This window comes from Balaenoptera musculus, chromosome 6 (assembly GCF_009873245.2).
Source record: "Balaenoptera musculus isolate JJ_BM4_2016_0621 chromosome 6, mBalMus1.pri.v3, whole genome shotgun sequence".
NCBI classification, from domain to species: domain Eukaryota; kingdom Metazoa; phylum Chordata; class Mammalia; order Artiodactyla; family Balaenopteridae; genus Balaenoptera; species Balaenoptera musculus.
Window position 1 is genome coordinate 96847245 of NC_045790.1, and position 19207 is coordinate 96866451.

At 48.0% G+C, this 19207-nt stretch overlaps 1 protein-coding gene across 4 annotated transcripts in view; it reads right to left on the bottom strand.

The window, feature by feature from the left end:
* WHRN (whirlin) overlaps positions 1 to 19207 on the bottom strand; it is an 89289-nt gene that overhangs the window by 62279 nt on the left and 7803 nt on the right. For all 4 annotated transcript variants that reach the window (XM_036856810.1, XM_036856809.1, XM_036856808.1 and 1 more), the window contains exon 2: positions 2032 to 2250. In XM_036856810.1, coding sequence (XP_036712705.1) covers positions 2032 to 2250 — 219 coding nt within the window. The remainder of the gene's footprint in view (positions 1 to 2031; positions 2251 to 19207) is intronic.

The window sequence follows — 19207 nt, forward strand, 5'->3', positions numbered from 1 at the left end:
CATGCTGTCCTTGCTGCCTGGCATTTTCAGTGCTCAGAATGGTACGTGGTAGTTCCATTTTCCTCTCTCAGTCTCAGCTCAGAAGTCATCTCCTCAGAGAGGTTTTCCCTGCCCACCTCATCTGAAGCAGAGCCTCCCTCCCCATCACTCTCTAACCCCCTTCCTGATTTTATTTCCTTCCATCAATCTTCACCACCTTAATTATCTTGCTCATTTATGCTCATTTCTGAATTTTTGTCTCACGCCTCCTACGACTTCCAAACTCACTGGAAGCTTCCCCAGAGCAAGGCCTCATGTCTCTTGTCCATTTCTCCATTCCCACCACCCATAACAGCGTCAGGCATAGGTGCTCACTAAGTGTGGGCTGACCTGCTCAATGGGTCCTAGTTGCCGCAGTGTCCCCTGAATGTCGGATTTTGCATCTGTAAAATGTGCATAAGGACACCTACCCCATGGGGAAGCCACGAGGATTCAGTGAGACGCTGTAAGCACAGAGCCAGCACACGGTGAGCTCTTACTATTCTAAGTTCATGCCCTATACAGGGAAGAGCTTGAGAAAAAGATAAAGCAAGTTCTCTACCCACCCTGGAAGGCTGGCCTTGAAAATGACTCAATGCCACAGGCTGTGCTGCTTTCTCAAGATGGCCAGAGAGCAACATCGCCTGGCGGGGAGGGGGACATGAGCCCACCTCTGCAACCCTGGCCACCTTGAAGAAGCCCAAGCAGGCTCTGATGGTGCATACGAACTGGCTACCCCACTGCCTCTTGCCTGGCACAGAAGCCCCCGCCATCTCTGCCGCTTCCTGCATATCGACATTTGAGCAAAGAACACAAAACCCATTAAATAAATGTTATGGTCTTATGGACAGGAAAAGAGAGCTGAGGAAAGAGTCTCCAGAGGGAAGGCGGTTGGCTCAGAGCCCCAAGCTTGTCAAGGTCTTAAAACACCAGAGACCAAAGTTATGGTCACGCGTTGACCATGGTCATGGTCACACCAAAGTCATGCTTACAGGAATGACTTTCTTGGTCCCAGGAGCAACCATAGGGCGCAATGCAAACAGCACCCGGAGTGAACCTTAAATATCAGGGGGACCATCTCTCAAGTCCTTTCTAAAGAAACAGTCATGGTCTCGGGAGGAAGGCTCTGTAGGGGGCATCTGTTGATGCCCCTGGCCGTCTTCTTCAGGTTACAACACCCCATGGTGCTTTGGGCTACAACCCCTCCTCCACCGGCCACAGTCTTGGTGTTTCTGTCAATCAAAGGGCACCTCCCCGCCAGCCAATCAGGTGCTCCCTCCCTGGAACATGAATCTTGAGGGGAAGGAAGCAGAGAACAGAAACCATGGGGATCCCTTTCTTCCTGGAGACTGCACCCCGAGTCCCTCAGCTTCAATTCTGGGGCTGCCCACACCCTTCCAGTAAATTCTGACTTTGTGGAAGGTGACCAGGACCGGTTTCTGGTTTCTGTTCCTTACAACCTGAGACCCACACTGCAGGTGTGGGTGCCCTGTGGAGCTTGGAGTCCTGGCAGCTGCGTGTGGCCATGCGCCTGGGTCTGGACCACTGAGAAGTTAACTCATCTCTAGTGTAAATCATCCGAGCTTTCTCTCTTCCTCTTTCCACTCTAGGGGCTACGGGGAACTAGACTTCAACCATAAGGGGGCAGTAACCCAGAGGATGGCAAGACGGAGAGCAGAGCTGCCCCATCAGCCTAGACGGTCCTCTTTACTCTGCTACGGGAGGGGCAGATAATCTAGCTTATTTAAATCACGGTATTTGGGCTCTTGTTGCAGCAGCTTAGTGTGAATTATGGTATGTGGCGCATAGGTTAAAACGAAAAGAAAACCCTTCAGTTGGGACTTGAGGGAGAGACGAAGGCCACAGCCCCTACAGGCCAACCCCCTTCTTCCAGCCTCTAAGAAACTTCCCTATTCTGGGTTTGGCAAGGAGAGTGTGATCTTGACGGCCAGCCCCCCATTCCCAGCCCTCCACCTCCAGGAGGCCCGGCGAGGCCAAGGCCCAGAGGCTCACCTTTTTCTCATCCCCGCCTTGCAGGAGGTGTAGGGCGCTCCTCCGGTCACCCTCGTGCTGCCGCAGGGTGCTGCCATGGGGTTGGGGCAGGCCCGAGGGCGGAGAGATGCTGCGGCCTTGGGGGTCTACCCAGGTGTAGATATGGTTGGTGACGTAGCCGCCAGGGATGCGCCCCGCTGAGTACACCGACAGCACCAGCTTCTTGGAGCCCTTGAGAGCCTAGAGAGAGAGAGAGAGAGACACGAGTTAGCAGGAAAGGGGACAGTGCGGGATTATCCAGAACTTGCTTCCTCTCAGGACCCCGCACACGGAGCAGGAGACCAGCTTCTAAGTGTCTTCCCTTTACTAGCCCTCAATTTTGTCCTATGGAAATGAGGACGTCTGTCTCACCCCACTCCAGCCCCCATCTTGAAGTAGTCCAAACACATGGAATAGGACGTCTCAGCATACCTGTGCAGAACAGAGTTAACCAAGCAGGCCTACAACTGCAGCCTTATGAGGGCCTGCTGGGCGGGCCTCTGGGAACTTGGATTCTGAGTGTTCCCACCATTCCCTAACTAATAAGGGCAGCTCGCCGTGCCTGGATTATTTGTGCAAACCATGTGGGGGTCTGGGATGTGGGTACAGACAGAGGTGCCCACCTCTGGTGCTGAGTCTCTAATAAGCATCCCCGGTAGACAACATTTCACACGTGTTGTTACAACTCCGTGCTGGAGGAATCAAGCCCATCCCGTGTGACTGCACAGACAGCACTCAGACGCTTCTGCCTGGTTTCCTGCAGACTTTGCCTCACGTGCTGCTCCTGTGCTCACTGTGCTGTGTAGCCTTTTGCTGTAACAAATCTTAGCCACAAGCACAATCATCTGCCGAACGCGTGAGCCCTTATGGAAACTGGGGGTGGCCTCGGTGACCCCGATAAATTATTAGACAAGAGAGTCAAGAGATAAAAATACTGATACTAATGGTAGCTTAACAATGATAAAGCGCCTGTATGTATGAAACACGCAGCTCTGTACCTGATGTGCTTTGTCTCCTGAAATCCTCATGGAATCCAATTTAGTGGGAGAGGGATTCCATGATTTAGTGGAAGAAAACGAGGGAAATGACCTGCCCGCACAGCTAGTATGGGGTTCCTTTCGTACAGCAACTAGTTTTGAGTGTGGATACCACCTTGACTCCCCACTTTCTAGTCTGGGGATGGAACAGCCACAGGGAGAGGTGAACCCAAACTCTGAGCCCTGGGAGCGGCCATGCTGCTTTCCCATGATGCACCTGTACTGACATGAAGCCCTTTATTCAGGGAGACGGTCACTTAGCACTGGGATTAACAGCAAACATACCCCTAAACCTGGGACTTCTGAGCCAATGATAGATAGTACCTGCACGTGGGAAAATTCACGCTGCCGTTAAAATCGCATTTTACAATCATTACAGAGTATTTGTAATGCCATGGATGTGTGATACATTTTAATGCTAAGTGCGGTCAAAAGGATATAAATCCTGTCTTACAGTGTGATCTCAGTTATGTTAAGAGAAAAATTACACAGGAAAAAAAAAATGAAACTGAGCAGTAACGTGCCAAGATGCCAGCAGTGCTTCTCTCGGGGTGGCAGAATTATGGGTGATGATTATTTTGTCCTTCCTGTTTCTCAATATTTTCTAAATATTCCAGAATGAAGGTATATTGCAATCAATGACAGAAAACAGCAATGTACATAAAAGGGTAGGGAGGCACTTAGCTCTCTGAATCTGTGGGGCACTGGGTTCTACTGACCCCCCAGTTCTGTTGGCAGACAAAAGGGGCCAAGGGTGGGGCTTTCAAAGACAGTGGGGAGCCCTGGCTGGGTGGGGCTGCCAGACAAGGACACTGGGCCACAGGACTGGACACCCTGACATCTGAACCTCTTCCAGAGGAGGATGGGCAAGCTTAATGCCAGTCCCGGGTGGAGGGATAACGAGAGGATGGCAGCTCTCCAAAATGCTGCTTGTGAAAAAGATTTCTGAGAAGATGAGCAGAGAAAGATTGTACAGTGTTCTTTTCACATTCCCTGGGACTTCCCTGACAGAACAGTTGGGAAAATAAAACCTCCGTGAAGCTAGAGATGCAGGATGGAGGAAGCCGTAGACCAAGTGGGCTACTGCCAGAACTCAGGGCATGGGCACCATCCGCAGAAGCCACTGCAGCCGCTGAGCGGTCTTCCCGACCCTTCTGCCCTGCCCCCTGCTCCCTCCTCCGTGAAGGCACTGCTGCGGCTCTGAGGCTGCTCCAACTGGCCTGCCTCTTCTTTGCTCCCTTCCCTGGACAGACGGTGAGTCTGAGCCCCATCACTCATCAACAAGGGCTGACCGAGCCTACTGTGTGCCGGGCCTGGAGAGAGCAAAGTGGGCATATCCTCGTGGCACCTGCAGCCTGGAGAGAGACAAGGCTCCGTCAGGCGCACAGTAGGTCCTCAGAAAAACCTGGCTGCCCTGACTGGATGAGAAAGCACATATATGGCCTCCAAAGAACCACAGCATGCACAGGCATCACCCTGCAGCCACCTTCCTCATCTGATCCGGAAGGCTGCGCTGGAATTAGGAACGGGGAAGGCAAGTGGAAAGAATGGACGTTGTGGATTTGGGCAGAACTGGATTTAAGTTGCTTCTGTCACTTGTAGGTCAGGAGCCCTGGGGCCGGCTGCTTCCTCTCTGAAAGCAGCACACGTGGGTTGCAGACACTGCCCACCTCTCAGGACTGCGTGGGTTAAATGAAACAGTGTGCTTGAGGGCCGGGCCTCTGCACACAGTGGGGGGTCAGCAGGTAGCAGAGCCCACTCCCCTCTCCTCCCAGGAGTGTCCACATTGAGAAGGGAAACCAGGCGTAGATAAGCATTGCCCAAGGAGTTAAAAAAAAAAAAAAAAAAAAGAGGTGTCTGAGAGAATGAAAACCATCGCACAGTGCTTGATTTGTATTCTGTATCGCTGGCAATAGTGGCATTCTCTTGGTCAGTTCTATAAATAGGCAAGCAGCAACCTTGAGAACGGAGAGGATGTTACTGACCTTGATGAGAACACCACGGAGAGCTGGCGCCGGAGAGGGCCTGGGAGGTCACTGAGTCTCCCAAGTGCTGCCCGTCCCCAGTGTGGTACAGAAGGGGACACTGGCAACCCGAGATGGGGAGGGACTGAGAGCGTACAGCCCAGACACAGGAGGCCAGCCCTGGACAAGCCTCTTCGCCTCTGCACCTCAGTTTCCCCATCACAAGCCCGTGGGACCAGAAAATCTGATGGCCACTCAAGCCTAGACCATTCTGGAACCTCTGATATTGGCTCTTTGGGGGGGTAAATATGGGCTTTCATTGGGTCTTGGAGAGCACGAATATCATCATCCACTGCGTCATCATGCATCTTTATTTTTCTGGCAAAACTGAAGAAAAAACGAGATTCCTGAGACAGCACTTTCCACATCCAAGCAGGCTCTGGAAATATGGTCTTGGTGCCGTGGCCATTAGAACCCCGAGGGAAGGCCTCCATCCATTGTGCTTTGACTAAACCTTGTGTGTCACGCAGGGAAGGCGAGGAGGAGGGGATGGTCTAGGAACTCAGTTTCTACTTTCTCATTGCCTTCTTGTCTCCTTTTTTTTACAAACAACCGCTTGCTTATTTTAAAAGGTGTCACTGAACAGAGGGGTTAATTCCTAAAAAGAGCTGGCTGGTGCTTTCTTGCCCTGATAACCCTTCCACCTGCCTCCCATACTTACTCACCGTTGCTACCTTAATCCCCGAGGCTCAGGCCATCTGGAGGATAGTGTGCTTAGGTGCCCAGGCCATTCATTTCACAGAACTGGTGGCTTCTCTCACTGGCGAGCCTCAGTAGCAAGCAGCCCTATGCAGTAGGGTAAACTAGAAAGAACTCCGGCTGTGAAACCGAGACCCAGGCATGTCCCTGTTGTGCCACTGTCCTGCTGTGTGGTCGGGGGCTACGTCCTCCTCTTGCTGGGCCTCGGTTTTGCCAACTGGCAATGAACGGGTTGGAATCCCTGATTGCTAAGGTCCTGCCCAAAGTTAAACTTCAGTGTCCTCTGTATTTAGAAGAAAAGAAGTTGCTATCAGGTCCCTGAACCAGATCTTGAGCCTGGAGGCTCTGAGGTTCCATATCAACTGGGAGGGACCAAAAGGGTTTAAGAAAACACCAGAAGGGCAGATGGAGCATCTCAGGTGTTGCAGGATGCACACCCCAACTCGGCACTATCATGGGCAGCAGAGGGACCTTCAAAGGGACCTGAGGGCTGGGGGGACACACTCCAATGGGACTACCGCTGTGTTTCCCTGCTCTTTGTAGGCAGCTGCTTATGTGCGGTAAATCACATCCAAAAGCTACCCTAAAGCAGCCTGCGTGCTCTGCCTGTGACTGTTGGTGACTGTCAACCACACCCCTCTCCTGCTGCAGCAACCTGCAGCATCAGCCTGAATCCTGAATCAATTGCTTATAAGCTGTGCCACCTCACACAAGTTACCAAACCTCTCTGTTCATCTGTTTCCCTCCTGTAAAATGAAGATCTCTTTTCTACTCTCTCTTTAGGTAGAGGAACCCTATTAGCACAGTGCCTGATACTTAAGAATCCAATGAGCTAAGGCTAAAAAAATCCCATGAGATCTAGGGAAAGTCCACTGCAAGCAAGAGCCGTCACCAGAGTCCTCTGCTCCCCTGCGTGTTATCACATTTACTGATGAAGCTCGACCGAGGGGCTTACCAGCATTCCACCAGGTCAGATCACAGAAATCTCGATCTGACCTGGCAGGTGGCATGGCTAAGATACGACCTATCACCAGATGACTACTCAGACTGCGTGTTATGATTGTAGAAATGTAAATTATATGTGTATGTCTTCAAACTTAATAACTTGCTACTTGGATTAATGCTCTCAGGAGGCAGCTCTTCGGAGCTGACTCCGATACCCCAAAATCACAGGCCAGGCGATAGAATTCTCTGCTCAGCAGAGGACTGAGAAATAGACTGGAGACGGCTACAATGTGAAGGGACTGGGGGGCGGGGTGTTAGCATGGCAGATGCACACACACTCCCGTGTTCAAAAACATGCACCAAAGTGCAAGCACAACGTCACAAGACCATTAGACTATTGTCTGGAGGGGCAGGTACAAAAGAAGTGTTTCAGAAAAGTCTCGAGTAAGGACATATAATGGTGAGCCATCCAGCTTATTTCAGGGCAAGGTTTTCTCTTCTGGGGAACAGATCACTCAAACTCAGGAAGGGGAGCTGGTCTAAGACCCAGGTTAGTGATGGGGAAGAGAGGGAAGGATGGTGCTACCCTGCTCTTCCTGACCCCACCTTGCCTAGTTGGGCTTTGGGTTCAGACTCACTGGGCACCAATCCTGGCTCTGAGGTTGACCTGCTGTGTGGCACAGAGCAAATAACCTAACCTCTCTGTGCCTGTTTCTGCATTTAAAATGCAACTGTTGTAAGGATTATTAAGATAATGTAAACTACCTATAAAGTACATAGCACAGAGGAGGTAGTAAATGCACATGAATTCCCTTCCTAAGTCTGCCAGCTTCTTCTCCCAAACAAAAGCCCTAGAAATTTTCTAAACCTCCCATCTACATGGATACAAATACATGAGCAACTCTAGCCCCTCCCTCCCAACTTTCCTCCTCTTCAGAAACATCCTTCTTTCCTTTAATCCACACTTCCTCATATCAGCCCCGCCTTTTGACACTCAGCCCCTTTCCCACCGCCTCCAGGAAGCCTTCCTAGATAGTGAGTGACTCCCCTTCTCGGAGAGCACCCAGCACACTTGTATGTTTTTGTTGCCATCTATACTATAGCCTCTGCATCACCTTCATACATTCTGTCTCTAAGACTACAAGACAAGTTCCTTAAGGCACAATGCATGTTCTGTTTTCTTTATAACCTCCCCCTGCTTCTTCTCCTTCACTTACTTACCCATTCATTTCATTCATTTGCTCATTCATTCAAGATGTTCACTGGGCTTTCGAGATGCCAGGCAGCCCCCAGAAATTTGTTCAAATGAGGCCACAGAAAGAGCAGTGCACTAGCCTGGGGCTCAGGCAGCCCTGGGTCACCATTCCATGCTTCTGCACACTCACGTGAGCATACACACCTCAGACACACGTGGAATGCGGAGAGAGAAGCAGAAGAGGGAATGGTTAAGAGCCGCAGCTCTGAAGCAGGGCTGCAAGGATTCCCATCCCGGCTCTGCTACCCGCCGATGGCAACCCCAGGCAAGTTACTTAGCCAGTCTGTACCCCAGTTTCCCAGGCATAAGACGGGATAATAGTAGTATTATCTCACAGGGCAGTGGTGAGGATTAAATTAGTTAATATACATAAAGTGTTTAGTGCCTGGAAGATAGGTAAGAGGTACAGAAGGGTTAGGTGTTATTATTACAGAGAACCCAGAGTAGAAGTCTCAATTCACCATCCATGGTAACCACACACAGCTACATTCTGGTGTCTATCCTTCCCGACTTCTTGTGTGCATTTTACAAACACGTGGATGTTCACACACAAAACTATTGTGGTCTGAGGTTTACACAGGTTGACTCATACTTAAGATTTCATTGATATCTTTTTTTTTTCAGCTAAAAATATATTTTGAAGCTTCTTCCTCAAAAGATCACCTCTTCCAACACTACATGGCATTCCCTGGCAGAGATGCACAACCACTGAATTCCCACTCCCCTATTGCTGGACATTTATGTTGCTTCTCATTTTTGCCAGCACGAGCAATCTGCAATAACATACTTTTACGTGCATCTTGGAGCACACGTGCATCTAATTCTCTACACCAGAGAAAAGTGGAATCCCAGAGGCAGTGGGCTGTCTGTTTTTCATATGCAACCCTGTCCCTCTCTGTGTAGTTCCTATAATTACCTGCAGGAGGCAGCACTGTGAAACCTGGACCTATAGGAGGCCTGAATGCCCCCCATCTATGGGCGCTGTGGATGGGACTGGGTGAGGGCTGTGCAGCGATCTTTTCCCGAAGCAGAGCTCACTGTGGCGCAGGGATCCATCCTCTTTCATGCCTTCTTCCACAGGCTCCAGAAATCTCCCCGTTTAGGCAAATCTTGGCTCTATCTTCCAATCCCTTCTGGGGACCAAAGTATTATAAAGCATCAAAATAAAAAGGTGGCTGAGGGGGAGGACCCCTCAAGAGTTTTTCAGTAAAAGGTATACTCACTAGAAAACCATTCCCAGACATAGTTCCACGTCTTCCTAGCTATGAGAGTTCAGGCAAGTTCCTTAAGCCCTCCAAGCCTCAGTTTTCTCACCTGTTAAATGGGGCTACTAATGCCTACCCTTATGGACATGTGTGGACAAAATGAGGACAGACAAGATAATGTACACAAAGCATCTTGCACTGGGCATGGCATATAGCAGGTGCTCAGCAAATGGTGGTTAATATTATTGATAACAGCAAAATTACTGCAATGACCACGCGTTTTATTCTTCCCAGTGCACATATGAAGAAAGAACATCTGGGTGCTTAAGTGTCTTATGTAAGGTCACAGAGAGGATAAGAGGCTGGGCTTGGACTTGAATCTTGGATTCTCCAAACTCATACATCTCTTACCAGTAGTTCAAGAAGGTTCAAATAACACGAGGCCTATCCTACGTCTTGGCCTCACAAGATGGACAAGGAGAGGATCTGAAAAGGGAGCGTGGACTTACAGGCTGTAAATAAATGAGAGGCCTTGTGCTCTTGAACCCTGAACTGGTCCCAGGTGCAGCCATAGGCACTGGGAAGACCCTCCCCATTAGCCCCACTTTGAGGGAGGGCAGAAACTGGTGTGTGGACTCTCTGCCCCTGTGGCATATTTTAATGTCATGAGAAAGTAAAGCCCTAATTAACACTCTGTCTTCAGAGCTCCTTCCTCTGCACCACATTTTTGTCTGTGTTAATTATTACCTCTTACAGGGACCACTGACTGCAACAGCTTTCCAGCCTCCTCTCTCAGCCTTCAAAATTAGTCTCTGCAGGGTGTCCGGACATCCTTTTAAAATGCAAGTGGACCACTCCCTGCCCTGCCCCGCCCCAAACTCTCCCAGTGCCTCTCAGGCCTGCACAGCTGGCCCTGCTGCCCGGCCAGCCTCATCTCCTGCCTTGCCACCTAGCCTTCCTTATAGTATCAAGTGCCCCAAGCTATTTGCACGTACTGCTCCCCGTCCCTGAAAGTACATACCTCAGCGTACTCACTTATATAAGTGATTATTTTATCCACATCTTTCTCAATAGACGGAGAAGACAGGAAATTCTTCTGGTTTGGTCACAGATGTATCAATAAATATGAAAGATAGGAGATTGTGGGTGATTCCACATAAAACGAGAGACAATGAAAAATGCAACTGAAATTGCCTTCCTCCTGAAATTGACCTCCTTCCTCTTGAAATTGACTGCCAATGAGGAATTTTACCTCTCCTGAAGTACCAATGAGTTTTCTATAGAATCTAAAGAAAATGTATTAATTTCTCTTTTTGCCTTGGTTGCTAGGAAGCTCAGAATTCCATTTGAATATGAAATATCATTCCTATAAAGGCACCACCTCACACATGCCTGGGTGCGTGAACACATGTGCGCGTGCGCGCACGCACACACACACATACACACACACAATACATTTTTCAATATGGTTTCTGATCCCTCTTTCACGTGCCTCTTTCACGATATGCTTTTTAGGTTAAGTCACTCAGTTATTTTTGAAGTAGGAAGTAATATTAATTACAAATATATTAACAAATAAGTACATGGGATATGAAGAGTTTAAAGAGGGTGTTATATCACACCAGTCACATAGAAGGTGTTCAGTAAAACAACTGCCAAGTGTATGAATGAATGCTGAAGGACATCTCAAGGATTAGACATCTTCTATATGCAGCTGGAAGCAGAGATATTTTTCACAGACACTTGGGCAGTAACTCTGCTTTCTCATCTTACCTCTCTTCTTCCACTTCCCAGAAATACTTTGCTGCTGCTGACTTCGGTCTAAGAATGCATGTCATTTACAAACAAAAGTCCAAACATTATCAGTCTATCTTCTTGTGGAATGTTGACATGAGCGGGCAGTAGTGTGGTAAGAATTAACGGTATCTCCAAGAAGGGCAGCTTAATTGCAGCGTACCTGACGTCCGTATGCCCATCAGGGGGCCAGGATCTGGGCAAAGCTGTGTCACGACATGGGCATCAGTTCTGGCTCTTTGAGGCCACTTCACCTCCTTGAGCTGGTGCACCCCAGGGAAAATCAAGTGGACTGCAGAGCAGCTGTGTGAGCCCATCCAAGACCCCCTCCCAGAAATGCAGCTCCACATAAGGGTCAGGAAGCACCATGACAACATATGTATGAAGCAAAAATGAAAGGAGGAAGGTAATTAAACCACTGAGGAAATGTGAATACATAGAGATAAAGGCCAGGGGAGATGGCAGAGAAGTGATGACTAGTTAAGGAGGGTGGGAATATCTGCATCTTCTTTTCTCCTTTTCAGTTTTCTTAATGATGTTTAAACTTGCCTTTAATTGGGAACTTACTAAGTAGATTTTCAAAAATCAACTGTGCATTCCCCTCATTCTCTTTTCTTTATGAGTTTGACATTCTCCAAAGGCTCAGTGTGAAGATGCAGAAGGAAACCTTTGCTCCAGTGCTGGGAATGCCAGGATCCCAGAGGCTGGAACGGGGACTTGAAATTTCAAAACCCCTGCTCTCCAGTATCTTTGCCCCTAAATGTCTTAGCGAGCTAAGGCTGGGCGAAAAGGGAAAACATGAAGGATCAAAGAGAGGGAAAAAAATGTTGTCCTTGGCAATAATGCCATGAGAAATTTACAAGATAGTGACAGAGTGACCCTCCCTTTGCAAAATAATTCACAAGATGAGGACAGAGCAATTTCAGAAAGATACTGATTCCTTTTAATGCAATTCTTCAATTATCCACTAAGCCTGGCTTTTAGTCTCTTATAATTTAAGTAAATTGCTTTACAATGTTCTTTTAAATTTTGTCTCTTTATTCTTTTCTTTTTTCCTTTAAGGAGGAACTAACAAGATTCTAGGAGTCATAAATATAGTCACCAGATGTGCCTCGATGGGTTTGCAATGGACTGCTTTGCTGTCTAGAATCAATGTCCACAGCGCATCCATCCATCAGGAAAATCAGTTTATATCAATATCATTTTCTCAGTGCACGAGTAGATACGTGGATGGGGAGTATTCTCCTTGCTGACTCTCCACATTCCTGTCTGTCATTACTTTCTGTGCATTCTCAGTTAACACGGGGATGGGCTTCCAATTTAATTCACCCTTAGACTGAAGAATCTGAATTCAAGGTGGATGAATCAACCACCTCCTAACAATCTACCCAGGAGATATGATAAAGAAAAAGGCTGATAGATTTGATGACATGGAGATGTCAAATTCTTGTGATTCAATGGGCAAAGAACATCAAAAAGTTATACACCAAATAAATATTTTATATATGTATTATATATCTATATATGTATATATGATATATTCTATACACTCTATATATTCTATATATATTCTATACATTCTATATATATATGTATATACAGCTATACAAACAATAAACATGCAAAGCAGTTCAACTTCACTATTTAAATTATGCAAATCAGAGTAGGATACATTTTGTCGATCAGATTGTCAAAAATGGAAAAGAAATATGATATCCAGTGTTGGCAAGGCTGGGGAAAAATGAGGCGTCTCATACACTGCTAATGTTGGGAGGAGGGACTGTGATAAAAACAAACTCCTTCCCAAGAGCACTTTGGCAACATCTACCCAAGTCTTAAAAATCTGCCTATCCGGGCTTCCCTGGTGGCACAATGGTTAAGAATCCACCTGCCAGTGCAGGGCACACAGGTTCATGCCCTGGTCCGGGAAGATCCCATGTGCCGTGGAGCAACTAAGCTCGTGTGCCACAACTACTGAGCCTGCGCTCTACGGCCCATGAGCCACAACTACTGAGCCCACGTGCCACAACGACTGAAGCCCACATGCCTAGAGCCCGTGCTCTGCAACAAGAGAAGCCACCACAATGAGAAGCCCGCGCACCCCAATGAAGAGTAGCCCCCGCTTGCCGCAACTACAGAAAAGCCCAAGTGCAGCAACGAAGACCCAGCGCAGCCAAAAATAAATAAGTAAATAAAATAAAATAAAATAGAAATCTGCCTATCCCCTGAGCCAATGCCACCTCTAGAGAGACAGTCCAAAGAATTATTAGAGATGTGCTTAAAGATTAATGTGCAAGGATGTTTAAAGCAGAAATATGGATAATGTTTTTTTAAAAAAACAGTCCAACAAGAAGAAATTAGTTAAATAAACCATGTACCCCTTTGCTATGATATATTATGCAATCATTAAAAATCATTTTCGAGAAACATTTATCAAGGTGGGAAAACAGTCCTGATACATTGTCTGGTGAAAGAGGCAGGATCCATGACTACTACGTTCAGAGTGGCCGTTTTATAGAGGGTTCCCAGTGCAAATTTACACACACAGGCACACAGGGGACTGAACAGACAGGAATCAAATTGTCCACAGTGACTGTTTCTGGGTGGAGGGGATTATCAAGATCTGGGGGGTTTTTTCCTTTGTGTTTTTCTGGGGTTTCTAAGTTTTCTAAATTGAACCCGTATCTCTTAGGTCATTAACACACACACACACACACACATTTTATTTTTAAAAGCCCAGACTCCTCTACTCCTCATGTTTCCTATGAACTGAACAAAACGGTCTTTGATTTACCCAGTCTGCAATGGCCACCAGTCTTCTACACAAGGCCGAGGAGACTCTGTCCTCATCCTGCCCAGATGGCAGACAGCAAGACAGATTCAAGCCTCCACCATCCAGTGAGATGATTTCATAAGTTACAGGTTTATCCTAATGGGGGTTGAGTTGAGGTCACAGTTATCTAGTTAGGGAATTTCCACAGACTGCACAAAATAAAATCCTGACAAAGGTCAGGGCATGGTGAGAGAGATAAGAGAGGGGGACAAGGAAGGGAGGCAAGGAGTGCCCACTGCCACCTCTGTACCTAAGGTTTAGTCAATGACATGCATAGAGCTTTCCCAGGAAGGGGCAGGGCGGCTGTGGCCTGGGTGGTCTGGTTCCTCATGGCTTTTCCTGCCAAATGGAAAAAATTGGGGAAGAAGCATACACTTACTGAACCCCAGGTCTGGCCAGCACCGTGGCTTACACCCCGCTTCTCAGAAGCTGTCGAGAGCAGTGGCCAAGAGCAATGCTTTGGAGGCAGAAAGAGCTGGGTTCAAATCGGGTCCTGCGACCTCCCATCTGTGTGCAGGTGACTGGTCACTTCCCCTCCCAGATGCTCGGTTTCCTCTCCCCGGGGACTGTGTGAAGAGTCAGTGTGTGAAGCCCGAGCAGAGTTCCCGGTGGCGCACAGAAGACCCTCCACGTGGCCATATTTATGAGTGTGCTCAGTAGTGTAGGCTTGTAAGCATCTTGTGTGTTACGTATTTTATACGAAGTAGAACATCACCTGGTAGGAAAACAGACCCAACACAGTGGAGTGAACATAGTGGGTAATCATTCAATGTTCAAATTAATAGATGTGCCCAGTGCTTCAATACGTTACCTGCAATGCCATCAATATCCCTATTTTAGAGCTGAGGAAATGGAACAGAGAAGTTAAGTAACTTGCTTGCCATTTGACTAGTATTCCCATCACAATTTTATTGCAGAGGAATCTAAGAATCAGAGAGGTTAAGAAGCTTGTTCAAGGCCCTACAGTACAAAGTGGCAGAGCTGGGCTTCAAACCCAGAGCGTCTGGCTCTAGAGCCCAGGTTCAAGCACAGAAGGATGCTGCCTCTTTCCGGTGCTGGGGTGATGGATACATTCCCTCAAGTCAACAAAATCTGGGTTTAAATCCCGACTCTGCCACTTTCCATCTTTGTGACAACAGGCAAGTGACAAATTCTTTGTAGTTTTGCAAAATGAAGCAAATAAGCGTGGTACCTACCTGACAGGGCTGTCGTGATGTTTAAGTGAATTTATATATACAAAGGTTATTATTGTCCGCAGAGCAACACAAGAAAACACTAGGAAGTATATACCCTGTGTCACAACAGAGTGAAGGAGGCCACTACCCGGAGGAAGGGGAGGGGAGAAGGGAAGGTTTCTCGCGGATGGGGCAGCTGCATGTGGGCGGCAGGGCTGCTGGGAGGATGCACTGGGGCCGTGGATGTCAACGGGTGGAGAGAAACAAAGCCGTGTTTCAGAGGAGGGCGTGCTGCTTGTCTGACCAACTGTGAACTGCACTTGGGAACAGCCGGAGAAAAGGACTGTCTGTGGGTACAAAGGGATCGGATCATGGGCAGCCCGAACATCAGGGTGAGGGGCTCGGCCTCTGCCCCACGGGCTCCCAGCTCCGGTGCGAGGCACTAGGCAGGGCATGGCTGGATCAGACCCAAGTTTAGAAAGTTCACCCTGCTTCCAGGGTGCAGAATGGACTGGGCGGCAGGTGAGCAAGATGGGAGACAGACAGACAGCAGGAGGCCTCTGAGGCCCGGCAGTGGCGATGGCGGGGGAGGAGTGGTTTGAGACCCGCTGGGGAGAGGTCAGCCCCAGAGAGTCTAACCCCGCCAGCGCCGGTGCGATCCCCAACGGGGACCATGGAGAAGAGGAGCAGGTCAAGTTACTAACTTGGGAAATGTCCACGATTTGCAGGTGAGTGGAGAGGTGCCATCAGAGGGTCAGAGATGAGCCAGGGCTTCCAGGGCAAATAAAGTTGTTGTTAATACCAGAGAAGAACTGAAACTATAAATAAAAATAAATAAATAAACTAAAGGGAGGACAGATCCTGTTCAGAGACCACACTGCTAGGAGATGGGTGAAGAGACAGACATTTGGGGGAAGAGGGGAAGGAATTTGTGGGCGATCTGAACATCCTGACGTGCCCAGCAGACATAAAAATCTCAGGATTTGGAAGGACTCTTGGAAGGGGGAGAGGGTTCAGGAGAGTTGGGGAAAATCTGGGAGAGGTTTGGGGAACCCAAGAAGAAAGAAGAGGGAGGCGGAAGAGAGATGAAGAAAAGCATAAAGGTCATGCTGGGTCCAGACACACCAAAGGACACCACACCCTCCATCTGGGGCCAGGAGGATGGAAATGGCAGAAGGAAAACCCCTCCCCAAGGACTTCTGAGCGAAGCTTCCCTGCCTACATGGGAGGTTAATTTCTGATAGCTGGACCACTTTTCTATTCTTTTCTTTTCTTAATCAGAAACCTCTTAATGAAGCCTAGAACACCATTGCAGAAGTGGTTCAAATAAATTACAGGGTTTTTTTTTAAAGTGCGGATGCCCATGTTGTCAAATCACCACTTTCACCTGCATTAATTGCTTAAATGGGTTCTGGAAACAGCTAACTCCTCTGCCTCCTCGTCAGGGCCCCTGGGGCGTCCAACAGGGAAGGACGCTGGGGAACAAGGTTGGGCATGCAGCTGATCGGGGGACAAGGCTGTCACACGCTGGCCTCTGGGCCATGCATCTGTCTTGCCTCCCGACATTTTTAAGGGAGGTCGGGGCATACAATTCCATTCAATCCCTGGGCTTGATTACTGCTGTAAAATGAAAATGCAGATGCCAACATCCAGATAGGAGCAATTACATTTTTAAAGAAACTCTGTCTATGTGGGAATATTGATTACATTTAGTAAATGACTGTGCAATTCAAATATCTACAATGGATCACGAAAGCCCCAAGTTCCAGAGTTTTCTTCCAAATACATTTTTTCTTTGTTTTTCAACAGGCACAACGGAAAACTTTCAAAGCCAAGCTAATTCTGTCGATAGCATTTTTCATTTCAATCCTTTCAGTGGGACCTCTACATCCTTATTTCTCAAACTTTTGATGTGCAACGGCGTCAGTGACCTGTTTGTAAGGACGGGGAAACAGGCTCACCAGTCCGGGAGTCTGAGTCACAGAGAGGCAAAGGGAGTTGCTCAAGGTCACAGCCAAGTACACTGTCAGATGAACCCAGGTCCATCTCCGAAAGTTACCTCTTGGGTACAGACCTCCCTTCCCTTGATTTTCCAATATATCAGCTGACCTTGCACATCTGGAATTGTGCTCCGAAACAGCTAAGCATGGGGACAGGCTCGATCCACCTTTCTGATCAAGCCTTTATGTGGATATAAATGGGGGTGGGATGGGGGGAAGGGGTGGAATCCGAAAGAAAGATGTGCTTCCCAAACCTCAGAGTGGTTAAGACTTGTCTGGGGGGGGGGGGACTTGTTAATTTGTGAATCACCACTTTTAAGGCCCCAACACCTGGGTGTCTGGAAACACACTTCTGATGTCACTTTACTGTGTACTTCCCTGTAGCCTGCAGCTTAAAAGTACCATAAAGAGGACAGCTTGGGACCTGTTTATGGGAGGCTGATCTATTTGCTTTGCATTCAAAGTTGAGAGGATGCTGATATTATGAAAACTCAGGTAGAAAGGAAAAATAACTATGAAACTGGCTGCCAGCTGAAGCAGTACCACAGCCAATTTAGCAGAAGGAACACAAATTCTCAAAGGGGAAAGGAGGCAAAGGGGCTAGGACTGGAAAAGAAGAAAAAAACCCATTTATGCATTCTCAGGTAAAGCAGCTTTGAAACATATATGTGATTAGTAGGAACTTGCCCTTCACCTGAAACGTTGAGGTTTCTTGAAACCTGAAGTGTTTCTTTTTTTTTTTTAATAATAAAAAGCCAAAAGATATAGAAGATATATCTCACCCGAAACTGGTTCATTGATTGCTTCAGAATGCATAAATGATTCTATTTTGGAATCTCAGACACAGTCAGGCTGTGGAAATAACCCACTTCTGGGAATGTGATTTTTAAATTGAAAGCAAAGTGACAAATGAAGTAACTGAAGGGGTCTCTTAGGGTCGATTTGGGCTGCAGACGTTGGAAAAAGCTATTGCCCAGGGCTTCCCTGGTGGCGCAGTGGTTAGGAATCGTCTGCCAATGCAGGGGACACGGGTTCGAGCCCTGGTCCGGGAAGATCCCACATGCCGCAGAGCAACTAAGCCCGTGCGCCACAAGTACTGAGCCTGTGCTCCAGAGCCTGCGAGCCACAACTACTGAGCCCACGTGCCACAACTACTGAAGCCCGTGTGCCTAGAGCCTGTGCTCCACAACAGAAGCCTGCGCACCACAACAAAGAGCAGCCCCCGCTCACCACAACTAGAGAAAGCCCACGTGCAGCAACGAAGACCCAACACAGACAAAAATAAAAAGTAAATAAAATAAATTTATTAAAAAAAAAAAAGAAAAGAAAAAGCTATTGCCCACCGTCACAGACCACACTTTTTTTTAAGGTCTTTCACTTAAATGGTATTAGAGGGTTTCCTATTCAGTAGGTTTCATACCTATTAACTCATTTGATCCCTACAGCCGTCCTGGGAAGGAGGCAAGTGGGAGGTAGCTCTGCCCATTTCACAGTTCCGAAGCTGAGGTTCAGAGATGTCACGTGACCTGCCCACAGCCACACAGCCAGCTTCCTGGTACAGCACGCAGTAGAGCCTATGGCTTTCCTTGATTTTTCTATCCAGCACCCAGTACACTGCAATCCACAGACTTTCTTAAGCAATCACACTCAAGAACCAAGGAATCCTGAAGTCACCAGCATTGTATTGGGAGTAAGATCATTCCATTCATTCAGCAAATATTTATTTATTAAAACACCTACTGTGTGCCAGGCACCGTGGAGGTGCTGGGGGTGTGTCAGTGAGTAATGCAGGACAAATTTCAGTTCTCACGGAGCTTACTCGAAGTGGGGAAGGCAGATGATGATAAACAGTAAAATGTCCTTCTGGTAGTGACAAGTGTGCTGAAGGAAATTAAAGCAGGGTACAAGGATGGAGGAGTTGGGGGGGTTGGGGCGATGCTGCTTTGGAGAGGGTGGCAGGGATGCAGAGGCATGCAGATGTCACGGCACTTAAAACACTCGGTGGGACTTCCCTGGTGGCGCAGTGGTTGGGAATCCGCCTGCCAACGCAGGGGACGCGGGTTCAATCCCTGGTCCAAGAAGATCCCATATGCCGCGGAGCAACTAAGCCCGCGAGCCACAACTACTGAGCCCGTGCACCACAACTACTGAAGCTCACGCGCCTAGAGCCCGTGCTCCGCAAGAAGAGAAG